General features: G+C 39.9%; 1 protein-coding gene across 3 annotated transcripts in view; it reads left to right on the forward strand.

Moving 5' to 3' along the window:
* Positions 1 to 6,618: 6,618 nt before the first annotated feature.
* Positions 6,619 to 16,114, forward strand: part of HERC2 (HECT and RLD domain containing E3 ubiquitin protein ligase 2) — a 103,544-nt gene continuing 94,048 nt past the window's right edge. For 2 of the 3 annotated variants that reach the window (XM_077781525.1, XM_077781527.1), the window contains exons 1-2: positions 6,619 to 6,720; positions 7,516 to 7,618. In XM_077781525.1, coding sequence (XP_077637651.1) covers positions 7,547 to 7,618 — 72 coding nt within the window. In that variant the 5' untranslated portion in view covers positions 6,619 to 6,720; positions 7,516 to 7,546. The remainder of the gene's footprint in view (positions 6,721 to 7,515; positions 7,619 to 16,114) is intronic. The other variant, XM_077781526.1, reaches the window with a different exon arrangement.

Consider the following 16,114-nt stretch of genomic DNA (forward strand, 5'->3'; position numbering starts at 1 on the left):
TTTGATTAACAATGAATTCTAATTAGCTACCTGTGGAAATTGTGTCTTTATTCTCACCGTTTTTCCTTTTTTTTTCCCCACTCCTCTGTACTCTGAATTGCTTTTCCAACACCACCTCTGCAACTGAGTTGTGTCAGATTTGCAATATACTGTGATTCACACAACAGTGTTTTCAGAAAGAAAAATTGTCACAGGAGAAGAACTTGTTAAAATTTTGACTGTAAGCAATATTTGTCATTTTGAACTGGAATAATAAAAGATGGGGAGGGGCTAACCTAATTCTGTTTAATGGAGAAACAACACAGTTTCCACGCTAGAACTTACAGACTGCCCAGCAAAGGTAGGAGTGAAATCACCTTGGAAGTGCAGAAGAATGAAAAGGATTTAGGTTGGAAAGGAAATCATTAGAGAAATGGAAGAGATGTAGCAGGGCTGTTACCACTGAAAATGAGAAAGGAACAGAAAGCCATCCACAGAGATGGAAGATCTTGTTTCATTGTTCTGAGGAGCGTGAGGAAAGACAGGCTACTGATTGCAAGAGGCTTGGGTTTCTGAACATGGAAGCTGCTTCCTTTGTTTGGTTATTCTTCTCCTTATGTAAATAATATTTATTCAGTAATGAAAATGGCTAGTAGAAAGTGCTATTGTGACTGTTTAGAAATATTGGTGAATATGGGAAAGGAGGAGAATCCTCTTGTGTCCTTACTGTTCTGTTTCCCCCCTGCAGAAAGCACTGGTGTGGCATAATAATACATATTGACCAATTTGAACTGATGGCATTCTTTGCAAATAACACAGTAAAGAAATAATGGGCCTTACCATGAGCTTTTAATTGTATAAAACTTAAATTTAGGCCAACTGTTCAATTCACAGAGTATTGCAATAATAAAGGCTAATTATAGAAATTTCCTACTTTCTTTGGGAAAGCCTCCATCCTTCAGAAGTAAGCCAGGGAATTCTTTGAGACTTGTTTTAAGCCTGAAGTGGACTGGATTTTGTGTTTTGTGTATAATAATACACAAAGGCTTCCAAACTCAGTGGGACTGCTCAACACAAATGGCTCTTGACAAAAAAAAATTACAAACAAAACAGGCATTGTCTTGCAGTGAGCAGCCAGGCACTGCTCTTACAGAGATGGTTTTGTGTCCCATTCACATGCATAACACTTCTTGATATTCACTAATGAGAGACAAAAACGCCCCACATTCCATTGCTGTTATAACTAGAATGGATTCCCTAGAGTGTACACATTTAAAATAATTATTAATTAGTAAAGATTTCATGCTGACACCAAGAAGACCTGCAGGTAGGACTAGATGCTATTTTTATGTAAACATATACTTGCTTATTTTTGTCCATTTTTCATTTAAAAAAAAAAAAGTAAAAATTGTTCTCACCATTTGTTAATTGGCTTTTAGAGTTTTGCATTTAGATTTAGTTTGCTGAGAATGCAATTACTTCAATTTGTGAAACTGGTCTTATCAATACTTATGAACTAATTTTCACAACTGAAATAGAAAGAAATATGGCACTGCACAGATTGTCCAAAGATACTTCTCTTTCTTCTGCCTGTTGTGCTTCAGATTCTTATGATGGATTTACTTTATTCAATTAATGTCCCTCCTCACCTCCTTAGGCTGGCCTGACAGTGTTACAAATTGGAGGTGAGGGTACCATTCATGCTACCAGCCCTACCTTCTTCAGGTTTTCACAATTCCCATGTGCCCCACCAGACATTATTCCTCTACATCCTGCACCTCTACAGCACCTTGCCTCTTGTAGAAGGCAGTGTGGTTCCTCTACCACATTTACAACAAAATAGAGGTCTCCTGCCCACAGCCTAAAATTTTTAAAGTACTCTGTATTGTTTGTAGGTGTTCTAAGAGGTAGACCAGAAAATGTGACCCCTTGGTTTTAATGTGCCTTTCATTTTGATGTCTTTAATTTTTGCTTTAATCTATAATAAGAATTAATTGATATAGAATATGCCTAGAAGTGGATACAAGTAAATGAGTGACTGTATCTAAGCATAGAAACTAGATTTTTCCATGTCCAACAATTTCTCTGGAGGAAGAAAGAGAGATGGGGACAGATTTTGACAGACTTGTAGCGAATGCAGTGAGCTGCACCTAGCTCACTAGCTCTCTGCCCTGCAGCTCCTGAGGAGGTTGGTGACTCTAAGGCAAGGCTATCATTGGATGACAGAATGGTTTGGGCTGGAACATATCTTAAAGGTAATTTCTTTTTAAACCCCTTGCCATGGGCAGGGACACCTTCCACTAGACCAGGTTGCTCAGAGCCCCATCTAACCCGGCCTTGAACACTTCCAACTTCCAACTTCCAACAGCTTCTCTGGGCAGCCTGTACTAGTGCCTCAATGCCCTCACAGGGTAGAGTATCTTCCTAATATCTAAATGAAGATCCACGTAATGATTATCTTGGATGTAAAGCAGGTTTCTCAAGCAACCTACAGCACTAAGAATGATGCCTGGAGAACTGATTTGCAGGATCATATAACCCTGCTTTAAGATGGAAATATGCATCAGGAGAGTGAAACACAAGTCTTAGAGTGGTATCATTTCAACAGTTCCTCTTGAACTTGCTTTCTGAAGTCTGTCAGACCTTCATTACTTTGGTCAGTCTAAAGTAATACAGCTTGCCATTGTTATGTAAATAACATCAGAATAACAGCTATTGCTGGACTTAATACTGCAAATGCTCTGTATAAAGACAAATTTCAGGTTCCTGAGACTATAAATTTTCTGATTATTTGAAAAAAACCTGTTTTTAATAATGTTATCAAATAAATTATTCATGCAGTTGTACCAGACATACTTACTCTCTGGAAAATGTGGCGGATGCATATTTTTATAATTGAGAATGCCATTTGATATTGCCCCATGCTATTACAGTGCATTTCAAATGGAAAAAAAATGTTCATCAGAAGTGAAATCTAAATCTGGATATACAAAATAACCCATAAATTCTTCATAAGTATCTCTGGCTTTGAATTTCCATGGTTAATGCACTCAAATACAATTTTTCTTGAAGTGAGTGTGTACCTCCTAATTGGACCAGTGATTCAAATCTAATGAGTCGGATCATTGAGCACTTTCCAAATTCTTCACATTGAGTTCCAGCAAAATCTATTGCCATTTTTTATTTAATAAAAGAAAACTTCTGGACATCAATGTAGACTGTCTAAAGATGATAATCTTGAAAAGCAAAGCCAGAGCTGGCAGTGAATGCTGCATATACAAATTATGCTATTTAGATATGACTTGCAAACTGTTTTAGCAATCAGTAGGCACAACCAGTGGGCACTGTGGTTTCAAGCAAGTTTTCATATTTCTCTTTAGATTTGGCTCCATACATAAAATACAGAATCATAAAATATCCTGACTTGGAGAGGACCCACATGCATCATTGAGTCCACCTCCTGGTCCTGCACAGGACACTCCCAAGAGTCACACAATGTGCCTGAGAATGTTGTCCAAATACTTCTTGAACTCTGTCAGGCTGGTGCTGTGACCACTTTCCTGGGAAGCCTGTTCTGTTGCCCAACCACCCTCTGAGTGAAAATCACTTTCTTAATACCCAACATAAACCTCTCCTGGCAACTTCAGGCCATTTCCTTGGGACTTGTCACTAGCCAACACAAAGAACTGTGTCTGCCCCTCCTCTTTCCCTTATGAGGAAGTTGTAGACTGCAGTGAGGTCTCCTCTCAGTCTCCTTTTCTGGCTGAAGAGACAAAGTGACCTCAGGCCCTACTCATACAACTTCCCCTCAAGGTCCTTCACCATCACTGTGTCTCTCCTTTGGACACTCTCTAAGAGCTTGATACCTTTTCTATATTGCAGTGCCCAAAAAACGCATACAATATTCAAGGTGAAGCTGCTCCAGAGCAGAGCAGAGCAGAGCAGGACAATCCCCTCCCTTGCCCAGCTGGTGATGCTGTGCCTGATGCTCCCCAGGACACAGCTGGCCCATGGCACTGCTGACTCATGTTCAACTTGCCATCAACCAGGACCCCCAGATCTCCTGCTGCTCTCCAGCATCTTGTTCTCCACTTGGGATGCACATCCAGGGTTGCCCCATCTCAGGTGTAGAATCTGGCATTTGTCCTTGTTGAAATTCATTGCCCAGCCCTCTGATTTTTCAAGATCTCTCTGCAAGGTCTCTCTGTCTTTGGCAGAGTCCACAACTCCTTCCAATTTAGCATCACTGGCAAACTCACTTAGTATTCAAAGTCATTTATGAAAATATTGAAGAGCACTGATCTGAAAATGGAGCCCTGCCAAACTCCACTAGTGACAGGTCACAAGCCTGATTATAACCTTTTGTCTGACCCATGAGCCATTTGCTCACCCATTGCATGTGTTTATCCAGCTGAATGATGTACAGCAATGAAACTGATGGACCTGTAGTTACCAGGGCCATCCCTCTTACCCTGCTTGAAAATCAGGACAGTGATGGACTCCTGCACCTTCAAAAGGATTTTCACAGGATTTTCCCTGAACAGCTTGAAGTCTGCTCTCCTCATATCCAGAGGTGAAGTTTTGATGGTACTTTTCATTCTGCCAACTGAGAATTTAAACTGGGTTGCTTTGGGATTACTGCTGCCAAAACAGCCACCAATCACACCTCACTCATGACACCCTCTCAATTAGCAAACTGAAAAATCAAGGAGGGCACCTTTCCTAGTCAGCTGCCTTAATACTGGCATCAAGAAGTTATTGTCTGGGTGTTTTAGGAAACTTCTGGACCTGTTTGTACTGGCTGTGTGGTACTCCCAGTTAACATCTGGCAAGTTGAAGTCTGCCATAAGGACAAGGATAGTAGATTTAGAGGTTTCCCTTAGTTCCTTAAAGAATTATTCAATCAGTGTTGCCATCCTGGCTGGGTGACCTATATTAGACTCCCATTATGACATCTGCTTTATTTGTTTGTCCCTTAATCCTTATGTTTCAAAGCAGTTTTTATCCCTATCTGGATTATGTCAATATGACTACTTTCTTACATTTTCAGTCTGCCAGGTAAGACAAGAGTAAACTGTTTCCCATCCTGGTGCGCTAACATGTAGGCATTTGGGAGCATTTTTCAAAGGAAACTACTTTTGGTTTTGAAAGTCCGTATTTAAAAATTTCTACGAGTAACTTGAGGAAATTGAGTATTTCTATATTTTAATATAAATTTTGAGGCATTTCAGAAGTTTTATAGAGTATTTTACTTGAAGTGCCTACTGTATCTTGATTCAAGAGTGGTCTGTGATAAATGACAGACTAACCAAGTAGGTCATGGTTGCTTTTTTTACTTTGAAAATGAAGCCCAGAGAATCAAATTCCCTGTTTTATTACAATGCTTCTTACATAATAACAACTAAGTGTTGTGTACCTTTGCCTAAATGCCAGCAAATGGTCTCAGTTCTGTTAGCATTTCATTGACATTCAGTCTGTGGCTTCATGTTGGCCGAAGCCAATGATAGTCCCATCTGCCAAGTCTTACTCTACATTCCTAATTCCTTAGCTGCCAGGGAACAGGAGTCTAAGTATTGTGAGAAACTTGACTTTTGATTAATTAGAATTTCAAACTACTACTATTCATCCTCAACAAACTTATGCTGAAGGATGATTATTTGCCTCAGAGCAGTTTCTACCTTAAGTTTCTCTCATTTGCCTCCAGACTCCTGTCATTGCCTACCATTAGCAAGTTCACACTTTATTCCCCAGCATCCTTATTCCTTCATGTCTAGTGGCATCACTTTACTGTCCCCAGCCTCTATTCCTTCCCTGGTTACAGAAGACCCAGAGCAGGCAGAGTTACTCATGTCTTCTTTGTATTGGTCTTTACTTACAAAACCAGAGATGGGCAGAAATTTATGCACAGGAAGATCCATCTGAATGAGTTTCTTTACTGTGTGGATGACCTTGCACTGGAACAGATTGTGCAGAGGGGCTGTGGAGTCCCCTTCGTTGCAGATATCCAGGAAGCATCAGGACGATCAGAATCACAGTATTATTAGGGCTGGCAAAGACTTTGGAGGTCATCCAGTCCAACAGCTCTGCCAAGGCAGGGTCACCTAGAGCAGGTTACACAGGAACGCAGCAAGGCGGGCTCTGAATGTGCCCAGAGAGAGACACACAATCCTGTGCCCGCGTGCTCTAGGATGACCCTGCTTGAGCAGGGAGGCTGGACCAGACGCCCCAGTGTGGTCCCCTCCAACCTTACCCACCCTGTGATTCTGTTTGCCTCCGAGCTACTCGTTACTAACCTTTCTCGTCTGAAACATTTAAAAGCTACTTTTTTTTTTTAAGAAATCAACAGTGCAGTTTGCAGATGCCCTCTCAATGATTTAAATAACCTTTTTTTAATTTTTTTTTTTTTTTTTTTGTTAATCTCAGTATCCCGGCTGTAAGGATGCTCTGATCTCCGTTACTACCGGCGCGGCCCCGCCCGCCTGCCCGCGGCCCCGGCCGCTCCCCGCCCCGCTGCGGGACAGGATGTCCCGCCTCCCGCCGCTCTCCCGATTGGCAGGGAGTTCCGCTGGCGTACGGGGGCCGAGCTTTCCCCGTCTCCAGTAGCGGAGGAGCGAGGGAGGGGTCGGGAGCGCTCCGCCGGCGGAGGGGTGGGGGGTGGGCGGGCGAGGGAAGGAGGGGCGAGGATTACCCGGGGCCGAGCGGGCGGCGGTGGAGCGAGAGCGGAGCCGCCGCTGCCGCTCGGTGAGTGTGATCCCCCGGCGGCCCCGCCGGGCTCGGGGCGGGGGCGGCAGGGCAGGCGGCGGAGGGAGCGCGGCCCCCGCTGCCATCCCGGAGCCCCGCGGGGGCACAGGCGGGGCAGCGGCGGCCCCCGCGCCGTGCGCGGCGCCCCCGCCCCGGCGGGGCTGTGCCGCTCCCGCCTGTCCCCGGGCCGGCCCGGGCGGGGCTGTGCCGCTCCCGCCTGTCCCCGGGCCGGCCCGGGCGGGGCTGTGCCGCTCCCGCCTGTCCCCGGGCCGGCCCGGGCGGGGGAGCGGCGGCCGGCGGCCGGCAGGGGCGGTGGCAGCGGGCCGGCGGCGCGGGGGCGGGATGCTCCCGGAGAGGGGAGCCCCCGGGCTCGGCCGCCGCCGGGAGGAGGGGGTGCGGGTGACCCTGATAATCGCTTTATGTTGGCCTGCGGCTTGCGTAATCTGCGATCAATTATTTATTTCATGCACCACTTACGGGGCTGAGGGGCAGCGTTAAGGCCTTTGGTGTGGCTTGGTGCAGCAGAAGGGAGGCTTCCTTCCCACGGGTGTGATAGGGAAGGGATGTGGAGGCTTTTTTCTAGGTTCAGGTAGTATTCCTAATGCGTGTTCCTCTGCCCGTGCAAATTTAGGGGATGTGGACGAGGGAGGTTCTTCTTCATGATACATTTTAAAAATCAAGTAATCAAGTAGAAGCCGTCCTAGTGTGAGCAAAAATAACCTTCTGTGGTTTACTTCATGTGCTAGATTGTCTTTTTTTTTTTTTTTTTTTTTTTTTTTTTTTTTTTTTTTTCAGCCAGCCTGGAGAGTAGGCTGAAGAAGGAAACATGTCTTCTGATTCTTTTTGTCTGTCTGCTCAAGCAAGGTTTGACTCCAAATGGTTGAAGACAGACTTGCAGGTAAGGACTTTGGTGGTCATATTGCATTGTGACCTTTCAGGTGCTGTTCAAGGATGCTTTTAGTCCAAAAAGCTGACAAATAGAAGATTACAGCTCTTGAAGTAGTTTACAGGATTTCCCAAGTATGCTGATTTATAAGTGGTTTTGAAGAAACACCAAGTTATTTTGATCTGCAGATAGATCTGCATTTTCAGTCCAGTCCCTTCTGCTTTGAAACAAGCTGGGCTACATATATTTATCTTTGCTGAGTGTCAAAGCTCCTAGCAGAGTATGTGGCATTTCTGCTAGAACTATAAATTCTTATTTAGGCTGTTGCTAAATGTCTTGTCTGCATACGAGCTAACAGTTTTAATGCACAGGAGAACTGAAGCGAAAGATGATGGAAATGTAATTTATAATTTGAAGAATTCAAATTAGATTTTGCTGTAGTTGTTTACATTATGAGTAGAGGGTTTCCTTAAATTTTGTCCTTTTTGAATTTTTTGTCAAAGGTACAAGGTTGAAATGGAAGTGGTCTTCATTGAAATATACCAGTATTTGGTGAAAATTTTCTTTTGTCTTAGAGGATTTCTTCATTTAGGATAGTTGCATGATATGAGGAAGAGGAGTATATTAACATGTTTTCCCAATTCAGGCATTAAGAATAAGTGGAAAATATAAAGAAATAGAATAGTTTGGGTCAGTTATGTTTGTTTTAGATGAAATGAGTAGCTAGATTAAGTCCTTGTCTGTTTACCTTCCTTTACCCAGATGTTGCATATAGATGTCTTACTTCAAGTACCCTTTCTTAGTTTCAACTCAAAACTGTGAAATTATTTTTGGGATGGGCCAGCCAGCGTTATTCTTTTCTTACTGTTAATGATAGTGGTCCTGAAAAACTCTACAAATTCCATCTTTGTGGCTTTATCCCAGATTACCTACTGATAGCCTACATGCTTGAGTTGAGTTCTTATGGTTAGACAAGGATTTTCCCCCATGCAGCTGTGATTCGAAAGCAGCCTTCTCCAGTATTTTAGATCAAACAAGATAAATTGGAATCAGAAGTGACAGATATAGCCTAAGAGGTTCCATTATGTAGTAGGTCTTGAATGTAAATGCTATGAAATGACAGGGCTTGCTCTTGATTTGGCTAGATTAATTCTATTTTCATCTTTAGTTCCTACCTAAGTAAAAGTTTCAGACTAAAGTCAGATGTTTTTTCTAATATAGTAAATAAAGATGCTATACAACATTTTGGAGATAAGCATATTAAGAAGTATTTTTTTGTTTTCAGAAGGGTGGCCTTTAGATTACAAGTCTATTGCTTCAGTGATTTTTGAGTACAGGAAAATTTATCCGAAAAAGTGGCAACCTTTGTTTGCAACACCTGCTGACTATGCATTGCCTTTTTTTTCTTCTGTATTATAGGGGATGAAAAATATGACTGTTCATGTGATTTATCAGATTTTTCCTTTTTGCAGTGCCTTTTTTCTACATCCCTCTTTTTTCTCCCTATTTATTTAAGCTTTTCATAGGAGGGTTTCAGTTGTCATCCAAAGTTTTAGGGGTTATTTTCAGTTGTTTGTATAAATGCAGCAAAATATTTGTGATTTATGAGACTGTAGTTTAGTTGATGTGTTACAAGAATTCCTTTTAAGAATAAAAGTCATTTGCAGCATATTTCTATGAATAAATGCTCTTACTTATATGAGTTCTTTATGTGTAATAACAAGTTAGACTCTAATTGCCAGAGTACTTTTTTTTTCTTCCAATCAAGCTGTAGTCAAAATGATGAGAATAATGAAATAAGAGAACAATAACGATTTGTCGTCTGCTGGATGCAAACATCACTTCTCTGGAATCTGAAGACAAGCTAGGCCTCCTGGGTATAATATAATTTTCTTATTAGGTTACCTGTTTTTGGTATTACACAGGTCCTCATCACAGAACTCGTAATTGGGTGCCTGTGTTCAGTATTTTGAAAAATTGAGCATGTGAATCTTGAGTAGCATCTTTTAATGTATTAAATGGCAGATGCCTTCTGTAAAGGAAAGGGGTTTTGGGCTCTGGAGAATTTTTCTACTACGTGAATGATTATTTTAGCTACTGGCTGGTTAGCGTGACCTAGCTGTGTGTGGCTATTTTTTTAATAGGTATAAATCCTGTGTCTTAATCCTTTAAGTTCTATGTGTAATGAATATATAGATTTCTTAATGTGCATGTTTTTACTGCTCAGCTATAGAAGAGTCCTATTGATGCTCAAGAGGCTGTCAGCAGGAATTGAAAAGGTGAACACAATATTATGAGAGAGAGGTTTGAAGAAGACACACTAAATTTATGTGAAAGGATTAAGATGACTACAAATTGTTTGGCATTGGACCCTGGAACTCCTTACTTTGTAGATACATTTTTAACTTCTCAGTGGACAGCAGTTCAAGAATGAGGAGGTGACAGTCCTTGGAGAAATGGAATTATTCCGGGGAATTAGCTTAGGAGACATACAGAGGCTTATTAGTTTTTAAAATAAATTCTGCTGCTACAAAAATTGGGGTGTATAGCTAGGATTGGAAGTAAAATGGTTTCATTTGATGGCCTAATAGTCTCCAAAGTACTTTTTTTTTTTTATTTTTTTCTGTTGTCACTCTTGCCAGAGTTTGTTTTTTAGACTTGATAACAGGCAGTTATTGTAGATTAAGCCAATGAAATCTCCCCGAAAATTATCGTATTCTTTTTATTATAGCTCAAGAAGATGTTGCATGAATAGTGTAATACACGATATTCTAGTACTATTTGCATTAATAAGTGTTATGTTGTGGTATTGATACAATAAGAAAATAATGACATGTGGATTGTAACATGGCTTGCGTTAATCACCTGTTGCAACTGGTGTCCAGGCCAGATTTAAATGTTCTTACTCAGTTTTGGGACGTTACTGCTGTGAGACAAAGGCAGTGTGATGTAGCATGTTATTACTGCTCTTAAGTGACTGTCAAAGGCACGAGTCCTTTTTTAGTAGCAGTGAGCCTCTGGCCTGCACGATTACCTAGTGTGATGTGAAATATCGGTGGAACTGTATCTTCACAATTTTTTTAACTTACATTAATTTTTCTGAAACTGAACAATACCATTTTAGGAAGCCAAAGTGCTCTACAAAGATCCAAATGCAACCTGTAACTGCTCCATATCTTTTTACAAACTGTGTATTTGTGTGATTTATGGCTACTAGTGTAATTTTGAAGCACTCAAACATTTATTTTACTTTAAAAAATCTAAATTTGTGGAGCAAAATAAGATACTCTGCTATCTGAAAAAACCAAACTGTTACAGCAGCTGAAAAATCAGGGTAGTTCAGCTGAATATGAGAACATCAGTATACAATATGTAGTATGTTCTCCTATGACATAGCAACAGGATGTGTATAGTATCCCAATTAATGAAATAGTCCTATGGAGCTGTAAAATAGGTGAATTTTAGTGCAGGCCACTTTTTCATGTGTTATTCTTAATACAGTAGCTTGAAAAGTTAGTGTATATTTAAATTTTAAAGTTATTTATTGGGATTTGAATTAATACATTGAAAACATCTAGCTATTGATGACTATTACTAGTAGAAACCATCACATTTATAGCAAACATTGTGTATAATGGGGGATTTGTAGTTTCAATGACTGCTTTCTAAGGAAGACATCCTTTATTATAAAAAGGGAAGATTAAAATTGTTGACTTAAACCTAGGTACCCAGTTTGTGGAATCAAACTGTGCTTGAAATAATTCTGATTAAATAAATGTACTGTACAACTAAATTAGAATCTTATGCAGAGACCTTTAATTAGTGATGGATGAATAACTAAAAACTAGAATTGCTGTGAGCTAATGGGGTGCATGTGTGTGTTCAAATGGAGTTTAATTAGGCTGCTTATTCTGGATCCTGTGGAGAACTGTTGTGCTTAATAGCAGGAGTTAGAGGGAAAAACTTTCATTTTCCTGTAGTGTGGAGAAAAACTTTCGGCAACAGTCGAGGTACTAGAGCTGTCTGCAAGAAGAACATGAGGCATTTCCATCACTTTTCATTGAGTTCATGGTTGGCAGACTATTTCTGTCATTATCTTTTGCCATGGAGATGAAAATCAGTTTTTTGAAATTAAATAGCCACCTTTAAGAATTGCATTGGTTTAAAACCTTTTTACTCTTCCTTCAAAGTTACATTTGTCATTTTGATTTCCTTGAAAATCCGACCTTCCAACATTGAGATCAGTGTCTTGTGAGAAGATCATGTAAAGAAATGATGTCTTGGCTATTAAAATCAAGAAGTTGGTGAAAGTTGCCTTCTCTATTTTGTTGCTTTCCTGTTAATCTTCTTTTTTGTTTTGGTTTTCTGATCAAAAAAATGAAGGGTTTATTTGGAATTTCTTACAGCAAACAGCAAATGAGGACTTCTTTGTATTTAAAAGAAGTGAACTTGTCAATACCAATTTGTAAAAGTTGTCTTAAAAATGAAGTAATGCTGTCTCTCCTAGATAATAGATTTCCAAATGGAGGGAAAAACACCGTATATGGTGTGATAGGTTAGAGAAATTAGATTTCACACACAGGTTAAATATTTGGACTCAGAGCTATCCTTCAGATGCATAGTTTCTAAGTTTGAGGGAATTGCATAATTTTTATTTGTATATAGCTATTACCTGTTAACTTTTCCAGCAAGTGGAAGACTAACACCCTGCTATTATGGGGATGTTTCTAGTTTATCCCCAAATCTGTTGAAGTAATGTGGGGCTGCTGAACTTTCTGATTTTGCTGTCTGAGCTCTTGAGCACTGTGTTTAGGTCTAGTGATGTTGCACTGTGCTCTGCATAGGTGTGATAAGCAGCTGTGATCTCAGGGCATGCCTCGTTCAGCAGGGAAGGAAGGAAGCTAAGACAAAATACTAAGACAACAATGAAAAAGGAAACACAAATTGAATGGATTCAAAAAAGCAAAAACAAAAGAGAGACTCAGTAAAGGACTTATTCTTCTGTGATTTTCTTGACAACTGCTGGGCTGAAAGTGTTTTTCACTTAAGTATTTTTCTAGCAAGAGAAGTTTTTCCATGTAGTCTTTGCATTAGCCACTGGCTGCATTTTAAAAATAAGTGAATAGAAGAACAGATTCTCCACTACCCTTGGCAATTCTGAAGTGAAGATTGTTTAAGTAGCTTATATTTTAAATCCATATTGATGTTCTATGGTTATGAAGTCAGTTTCTTAAATTTCCAGTGCAATTATATAACCAGGAATCCTACCTAAATCAATCCTCGTCTTTTTGTGTCATTTTATTTTCCTGGCTTTTTTTTTTTTTTTTTTTTTTGAGTTCAAGTTAACTTTTATGAAGGCTTCTGTGGTTTTTGCAGGAAAGTTTATGAAACTACCTTGAGAACATAATCTAATGTATTACAGAGTTTGTCTAATTAAAATATGTTGACTTCAAAACAAAATCAGAACTGCTGATTATTCTTAAAGTAACTTACTGAAAGCAAAATTGTAGCAGTGCTCTGAGAAGTCTCAGGAGCTTACCCAGTTATGGTTGCAAGATTTAATTTTCTTGAAATGGAAGGAAATGTTAATGCCAGGGTCTTATTGTCTAGAGTTGATGGGGATGGACAGGAATTTCACTGCCAGCCCTGTTGGAGGTTGGCAGCAGCATATGTCAGTAACCAAACTAGATACCCCTTGGACTTAATCAGATGTTGTACCAGACAGAATAAATTACAGTTCTACTGCAGAGATAAGATTAACAAAAGATTAGAGTGGAGGCAGTCCAGTTCACAGCAGAAGTTCACTTTAAAGTCTCCTTAGGCCCTTGTGTTTTTAGTTTGGGATTAAGTGAGCAGGGCTGAACCTTAGGTCTGCGTGGGAAGTATGGATTTGTTGAGATACATGGATTTCAAGTGCAGGGATCAAGACGTGGTCTGGGGATGAGAAAGTGTGACAAATGATGGAAGAGGCTTGGGGTTTCTGAAGGTGAGATGTGTAGGAGGTGGGGATTGAGAAGAGGTCAGGAGATGTCATGGGAAAGGACAAGGGAGATTTTTAGCACGGGGAATGAGTAGGAACATGGGCCAAAGTCGCAAGGCAGTGGATAGTAGTAATGGAGCATAGAGCCGCTGCTGTCCTGGTGCTTGGAGGGAAGTGTATGCGTGGTGGGGCAAGCAGGGCCTTGGGGGGAGATTTAGAGAGGATGCATCTCTGGTACTGTTGTCAGTTGCAAAAGTTCAGTGAAAACTTCATTATTCTTAATTTGTTAACTTACTGAGTTTAAGTTCATCCCTTTAAACATGTGCAAATGCAGTTACTAAATTGTTAGAGGGAAAGATATTCGTATGAATCAGTCTAGTGAGAGAGACTTTATAAAACACAAGTAGCTGCCCTGGTGTTTGGAACTCCAGTATGTTAGGAACCATGAAGATACCGAGTGTGTTTTTCTTCTCTTGCCCTGTACCACCTTGTGAACATTCTTCAAATAATTTAGTGGAGGAAGTACTTTTTTTTTTTTGTTCTGAACAAAGTTTTAGTTCTACTTTGAATGCTGAGATGTATTCATAGATTCTTTATGAATGACTGAATGTGAGAGGTATTGGTGGGAGCAAAGGAAGAAAGTCATAAAATACTATAGGAAGAAAAAAAAGCAGGATTGGGAAGTTAAAGCAGACACTTTTCTGCTACACAGAGGAGTGTTATCTTCAGCTGCAAGTTTCACAGGGTCACAAATGTTTGAGATTGGAAGGGACCTCTGGAAGTCATCTGGTCTAACTCCCCTGTTCAAGCAGGGCCGCCTAGAGTCAAGTGCCCAGGTCTGTGTTTGAATGTCTCTTGAATATCTTCAAAAATCAGACATCTACAACTTCCCTGGGCACCTTGTGCCAGTGCTTGGTCACTCTCTCACAGAGAAAATGTTTCGTCGTGGTCAGAGGGAAGCTCCTGTGTTTCAGTTTATGCCGACTCCCTCTGGTCCTGTCACTGGGTACCACTGAGCAAAGCCTGGAATACATCTTTTTTACACTTTCCCTTCAGATTTTATATATATAAAAATATATGTATAGATTATGTATTTTATCTATATTATATATATGAGATATATAATTTCTATATAAAATATAGATTATATATTATATATATGATATGTATAATCTATATCTATTATATAGATTTTTATATATCTCTCTATAGATCTATTATATATATATAAAAATATATGTGTATTGATGAGGTTTCCTTCCAATTTGTTTCTTTCTGCCTTTCCTCATAAAAAGGCTGTTCCAGTCCCTTAATAGTTTTCATGATTTTTTGCTGGGCTCTCTCCTTTTCTTCCATGTCTGTCACACTGAGCCCAGCACTGGACCTGTACTGATACTTGAGGCTGTTCCTCTCCAGCTGTAGGGCTTTGTACTTCTTCATGAGGTTTAGCTTCATGAGGTCACCCCATTTCTCCAGCTTGTCAAGGGCCCTCTGGATGTCAGCACGACCCTCTCTTGTATCAACCGCTCCTCCTCATTTCTGTTGGCTAAAAGAAATATTTATCTTAAGGGACCTGTAAATTTTCTATTATGATTATGTAATTTTGAGATAATGAAAACAAAATTGCTTAAATAATTTATCACTTAAACTCAGACTTTTCTTTCACTTTTGGCTAATATATATAGCAAATGCTAGATGCCTGCTGAGTGTTGGGTGGATTAATAGTAATTTTGTTACAGCTGAAATTAACTTGCCCTGTTATGACAGATGAATTTGTTGTAAATACTATTTCTTAATTATCTGTTCAGTTGGTTGGTTTGATTATTGTTGTAAAGTCAGTCCAGTGTTTCTTTACTTTCAAACTGGTCTCCTTTTTCCCTTCCCCCATCAGAGATACTGCTGACAAAATGTTAACTACAACCTGAATAGTAGGCAAAATTGTTTATCTGAAGGCTGCTTATGGGATTTGGAGAGGGCGGTGGAACTCTGTGACCCGTAGTCTTGGTGGTTCCTCTATCTTTTTGCAACATACCAAGAAAAAGTTACTTTGATAAGACTCTGAACCAAACCCAAGGCCAAAGAAATTTTGTTTACTTTTTCAGTTTTTAGTTGCACGAAAGAGTTGAGTGAACTTTGTGCCATGTAAAAGGATTAGAGGTTGAAGTGGAGGAAACAGTTCCTGATTCTGCTTTGTATGAATGCTTTCAAAAGTAATAAGCAAGTTTTCTGAAATAGAACAGTGTTACATTATTAAGACTCTGGCATTTAAAGCCTGGAGACATGTAGATTCTGTAGGCTGTGAGAATTCTATTTTTCCATACCAAGGTGATCTGAGAATTTAAAGTAAAATGTGTGAAAAAGACAGTTTATTAGCAAAAGATCATAAATTTGTGAAAACTATAATTTATTATGCAACCCATCTGGAGGGTTGCCTCACTTGCTATTTTTCAAGCTTCTATTTTACCATAGGTTAGCATTTAACAAGTGAAAGTTTAAAAAAGTAATCTATCACCGCTATATGAACCAAA

This window comes from Lonchura striata, chromosome 2, assembly GCF_046129695.1.
Source record: "Lonchura striata isolate bLonStr1 chromosome 2, bLonStr1.mat, whole genome shotgun sequence".
Lineage (NCBI taxonomy): Eukaryota > Metazoa > Chordata > Aves > Passeriformes > Estrildidae > Lonchura > Lonchura striata.